The 6095-nt window shown below is 37.6% G+C and overlaps 1 protein-coding gene across 1 annotated transcript; it reads right to left on the minus strand.

Annotated features, from left to right (window-relative positions):
* Nucleotides 1-453: 453 nt before the first annotated feature.
* LOC107576014 (protein NLRC3-like) lies at nucleotides 454-5403 on the minus strand. Its single transcript, XM_016262301.1, has 3 exons — nucleotides 5320-5403; nucleotides 2920-4764; nucleotides 454-625 (listed from the first exon to the last, which is right to left on the minus strand). The coding sequence occupies exons 1-3, from the start codon at nucleotides 5367-5369 to the stop codon at nucleotides 454-456; spliced, it is 2067 nt and encodes a 688-aa protein (XP_016117787.1). The 5' UTR covers nucleotides 5370-5403.
* Between the last annotated feature and the right edge of the window lie 692 nt (nucleotides 5404-6095).

Consider the following 6095-nt stretch of genomic DNA (forward strand, 5'->3'; position numbering starts at 1 on the left):
GGGGACAGGAGACTTGTCAGTCAATAAATGGGAAAACAAAGTAACTGGCATTACTTTTTTGAAAAAGTAACTCAGATATTTTCTTGTAAATTAAAAAAGTAATGCGTTACTTTACTTGTTACTTGAAAAAAGTAATCTGATTATGTAACTCGCATTACTTGTAATGAGTTACCCCCAACACTGGAGATAGATTGCACGTCCGCTGATTCACGCAGGGAGAAAAAATAAAAAATTTAACAAATCATTCAGGGAACTTATGTTCTGATGAAAGGGTATATATAGGCCATGACATCTGAGAATGCATCGCTTGTCTTACCGGAGAAAAATTATGAATTACTATTAACAAGAACACAAATAACACTAGCAAGAGCCTTAATCCACTAAACGTTGGGATGCTGATGACTCAATTACCTTTAATTAAATTAATTTATAAAAGTAACCTGAATATTAAACTCACCTCAGTATCTCCAGTCTGCAGTTTGGACTCTTGAGTCCTTCAGAGAGCAGCTTCACTCCTGAATCTTGCAAGTCATTGTTACTCAGGTCCAGCTCTCTCAAGGGTGAGTCTGATGACTGGAGAGCTGAGACCACAATTTTGTAATCAGTGAGATTACAACCAGCAAGACTGTAAAGGATTAAAAAAAAAAATGTAAGTAAAAAAAGAGTAAAAATTTCAATTGAGTCTAATAAATAACAAAAAAAAAAACAGTCAGTGATAAACAACAATTCAAATTATTTTACAGCTAGAAAAACAGCTTACAGCTTTTTTTATTACAGCTTTTCTGTTGTAAGCTTTACAACATCAACAACCAAAGCCACTCATGCAAATGGCAAGTGTTTCTATTATTTTATATTATTCTATTATTATTAATTGTGCTGCCCAGAATCAAAAGAATTCCAATTCTTAACCCATAAGTTTTGCTAATGTTTAACCTGTGTCAGATTCTCCGTTTCCTCAATCCTCCGTTTATAAACCACTCATGCTGTTAGGTTCAGTTATGCTCGCTAAGATTTCAAAATCTAGAAATATCATCATATTGAGAGACACAGGGGCAGCACAGTCTCTCATGCTAGACATTACTACAATTCTCAGCCAAGACTTACACAGGAGTTAAAGACCCAGAATCACACCAAGATTCCTGACTTGATTTTTGTTTGTTTGTTGAACCCTATAGTCAAGGTATTCGTTCACCTCGAGCAGTTCATCTTTTTTCCAAATACAATGACTTCAGGTTTGTCTTTGTTTAACTGAAGAAAGTTTTGGCACATCCAACTGTTAATTTCATCTGGGAATCAATGGGGCTGTGGTCACTGAGCGATAGGGCTAAGTAGATCTGTGTGTCAACTTCATAGCTGTGGCAAGTAATTTGGTTATTTCTCATTATTTGGGTCAGTGAGACCATATACAAGTTCAGCAAAAGTGGTGCAAGAATTAAGCCTTGTGGGACTCTGCATGTCATGGATGACTACTTATGGTCACCGAGGTTCACATAGTAACCCCTCCCTTCTAAGTATGACCTGAACCATTTGAGGAAAGCCCTACAACGTTTTCCAGCCTGTCAAGAAGTATGTTGTGATTGGCAGTGTCAAATGCAGCACTGAGATCAAGTCGTACAAGCACTGATATTTTGCCAGTATCTGTATTTAGGCATTTATCATGTTTATGTCTCTGTACTATGATGTGGTCTGAAACCACACTGAAAATTGTCCAAGCATCCATTCAAGCTTAAGAATTTGTTCAGGTGACTGAAAACAACTTTTTTAATAATCTTGCCAATGAAAGGAAGCTTTGAGTTTGGTCTGTAGTTGCTCAATATGGTGTTATTTAGATTGCTCTTTTTTAGGAGGGACTTAACTGCAGTTTTCAGGGACTTTGGAAAAGTCCCAGAAAGAAGTGAGGCATTTACCACTTCCAGGAGATCTGATTCTAAACAGTTAAACACAGTTTTGTAAGACAAAAAAATGTGAGGAGTGTGTCAAGGGAGCAGCTTAATGTTTTAAGATGCTGTATAGTTTCTTTCAACATCAACTGCCTCGAAATCAGACATAGTAACTAATTTCTGAAGTTTTGATCGAGTCTGTCTGACCTCAGTGCAACATAAGGATATGCTGATTGCCTTTCTGATATTATTGATCTTTACAAAAAAAAGAAAGTAAACTCATTGAATTTAAAGCCTTAGACTTTCTATTACTTAACAATAGATGTAGAGTAAGCTCAGGCACAGTGGAGAAAGTTACTGTTATCATAGTGGGGACCCAACACATATGGAGTTTTCTCCACCTTACATAACAGGATAAATCATGGAATATATACAATTATTGTAATGTCTGTTCCCAGAGGAGGATGGGCCTCCCCTGCTGACTCTGGTTTCTTCCAAAGTTTTTCTCCCTCTAAACTAATATCATATTAGGGAGTATTCCTTGCTGATGGAGGATACACACTTCCAAATTTGGGAGGTCCCACATGTTTATTTTACATGTATGGTGTGAGCAGTCAAGCCACAGCTCGACGATTGGACCATATAGTGTGAGCACATAAATTTGGCTTTCGATCGCATGCGGCTTACTCGTACAGTAAGAGTTGGTATTTAACAAAAACATTGCTGAAATTGCACAGTGTATGCCTGGCTTGAGCCTAGATTAATGGTAACATTTTGGTTTAGCCAGGATTAGTCTGTAAGCATTTTTAAATACCACCTTAGTTGAGAGTCTGCCACATCTGACAGTACCATGCCAAAATGTATAAGAACAGCTGAAATTTGTAAAAAACAAACAAAAAAAAACTACGTCATATACATTGATTACTGATGAACAGGTGTGGAAACACTTTTCAACTTTTTAAAAACAATTATTTACATAATTTAACTCTCAAATAAATTAGTTTTGTAAAAATAATACTTTTGTCAGCATAATACTCACAGAGCCTTTCTGCAGTTGACCACAGCTGGTATAAGTCTTCTTCTGCCCTCCTCTGTTGTGTTGTATTTCTTTAAGTCCAGCACATCCAGCACCTCTTCTGATATCTGAAGCATGTAGGCTATTGCTGAGCAGTGAGCAGCAGAGAGTTTATTCACAAAGTGTTTCTCTGATTTCAGAAACTCCTGAATCTCTCTGAACAGAGTCTGATCATTCACTTCAAGCAGACAGAGGAACAGATTGATGGATCTGTCAGCTGAGATATTTTTGTCACTTATGATTTTGTTTTTGATGTACTGTGTGGTTTTCCTGATGGTCTCTGAGCTGTTCTCTGTGTGTGTCAGTAGATCTTGTAAGAGTATCTGACAGGATTCCAGTGAAATGCCCAGCAGGAATCGCAGAAAAAGATCCATGCCTCCACTCTTGCTCATTAGAGCTTTTTTGACTACTCTTTTATGCAGATCATACAGTGAATCAAATAGTGTTTCTGTAGCGCTACTCATATAGAAGTAAAACACATAGAAAGCAGCCAGAAACTCCTGAAAGCTCAGATGTACAAAGCAGTAGACTTTCCTCTGATGAATGACAGATTCCTCCTTAAAGATCTCAGTGCAAATCCCAGAATACACTGAGGCCTCCGTGACGTCTATGCCACACTCTCTAAGGTCCTCCTCATAGAACATGACATTACCATTCAGTAGCTGTTTGAAAGCCAGTTCAGCAAGTTTCACAATCACTTCTCTGTTGGACTGCAGGAGTTTTTCTGGATCTCTCTCATCATACTTCTGATTCCTTGTGTTGATCTGAATTAGCAGGAAGTGGATGTACATTTCAGTCAGAGTTTTAGGGATTTCTGCTCTGTGATCTTGTTTGAGAATGTTTTGAAGCACAGTGGCTGAGATCCAACAGAAGACTGGTATGTGGCACATGATATGGAGGCTTCTTGCTCCTCTAATGTGCGAGATGATTCTGCTAGCTTCATGCTGATCACTGATTCTCTTCCTGAAATATTCCTCCTTCTGAGGGTCAGTGAACCCCTGAATTTCTGTCAGACGCTTGATGAATTTAGAGGGGATCTGATTGGCTGCTGCTGGTCTGGAGGTGATCCAGATGAGAGCAGATGGAAGCAGCTCTCCTGTGATGAGGTTTGTCATCAACACACCCACTGATGAAGCCTCAGTCACATCAGAAACTTTCTGACTGTCTAAAAACATCAGTGTACTTCTGCTTTCATCCAGACCATCAAAGATGAACACAACTTTACACTTCTCATAAATCGTTGAATCCAGATCTCGAAGTTCAGGATGAAAGTCAAGCAGAAGTCTGTGAAGACTGTACTGCTCATCTTTAATCAAGTTCAGCTCTCGGAATGAAAACACAAACATGAAATCTACATCCTGATTGGCTTTTCCCTCAGCCCAATCCAGAATGAACTTTTGCACAGAGACCGTTTTCCCAATTCCAGCAATCCCTTTAGTAAGAACAGTCTTTATTTCTTCTTTCCTCATTCTTTTATTTGTCTTATATCTTGGTTCAGGTAAGAGATCAAAGATATCATTGCAGTTGATTGGAGTGTCTTGTAAGTGTTGCGTTCTGGGTGTTTTCTCCATATGTGAAACCTCATGTTCTTCATTCACCCATTCATTCTCTCCCTCTATGATGTAGAGCTGTGTGTAAATCCTGTGCAGGAGGGTTTGATTCTCTTGTAGTTTGATTCCATCAAATAAGCTCTCGTAATTTGTCTTCATGCTGGTTTTGTGAGTCTCTTTGACTTTCTGCAGAACATTATCCACTGGTTGGTGTGAATCCTGTTGCAGATCTCCAGTCTGACCATCTCTTTCCACATTGCTGAAATGAGGAGAAAAGTACCACATAGTAAGTGCTCTTATTTGAAGTGACACCACATTAAAGTGTTTAATTTACTCTCTTTTAGATAAAACATGCAAGTAGCTACTGTCACAATCCTTTTACTGACTGATCTTTAACTGTCTTTTTCTGATGTAAAGAATGGAGTTCCTCACCAATTTGGTTTCTTACATAATGTAATGATGCATAGCAGGCATTCAAGGAATATAAGATATACTTACAATTATATGCAATATTGTGTAATGACATTTTAACATCTCAAAATGAATGAGATAAAAAATATGTTAATATATAGTATGTGATATATAATGCTAATATATAAACATAATACAAATTGTACAGAGCTGTCCTCTGATTTTACAAATGGAGAGGATACCTTACTAGAACTTTTGTGATGACTTGGTGCCTGACTTAAATTCAAAAAAAGAATAAACACATTTTGACCACACTAATTAACAATGTTAATTTTTACTATTGCACTAGTGATTTCATCTGAAAAGCACACAAAGCTGCTCTTCACAGGCATGTTATACTCACACTGGGTCAGAGGTCACTGATTCTCTGAGATCAGGTGGATTTCGAGTCATTGATTTATTACTGTTAATAGACACACAACTGGGTTCTGGAGATGCTGCTGTCTCTCTTTGAACAGCATGACCATCCTCTCTTTTCTTCATTTTAGAGACAGTGTCCCTTTCCCCTCTGTCCTGACTGAGGTTCATTTTAGAAGCAGCACCGATTTTCTCTCCCTCCAGGGAAAGTTATTGGGCTGCAAATTCATAAATATTTAATGCATTACTAAGCATTATGCAACCTGAACTGACATTAAAACTGAAAACAGAACTTATCTGAAACACTGATTTTGGTTCAGGAATTGAGCTTACACAAAACGTGTCACAGCTGGACAATCTCAAAATGTTGGCTGGAGCTAAACTATGTATGTGGATAACCTGTTGTACAGGTAGAACAGCTTTCTCACTTTGTATGCTCACACACAAGCAATATGACTTGGGTAAGTAAAGCTTCTAGTACATATGCAAATAAGAGCAATACACATTTATAGAAGGCACAATAATGCTGACAGAAGACAGAAAAGACATGGTACAGATGATATGCAGAACTATGCAATAGGTAAAACAATGGCAGAAGGTAATAGATATACAGGTAATAGAATAAATAGGAGAGAATTTCTATCATGAACAAGAAATTATATCCACAGCAAAAAAAAATGCACTAGGCTGGATGATGGAGGCAATTAATTGTCAAATTTATTTGTAAAGCACTTTTTACAAAAATATTGTTTCAAATCAGCT

The sequence above is a fragment of the Sinocyclocheilus grahami genome, unplaced genomic scaffold (assembly GCF_001515645.1).
Source record: "Sinocyclocheilus grahami isolate Dianchi unplaced genomic scaffold, SAMN03320097.WGS_v1.1 scaffold3117.1, whole genome shotgun sequence".
NCBI classification, from domain to species: domain Eukaryota; kingdom Metazoa; phylum Chordata; class Actinopteri; order Cypriniformes; family Cyprinidae; genus Sinocyclocheilus; species Sinocyclocheilus grahami.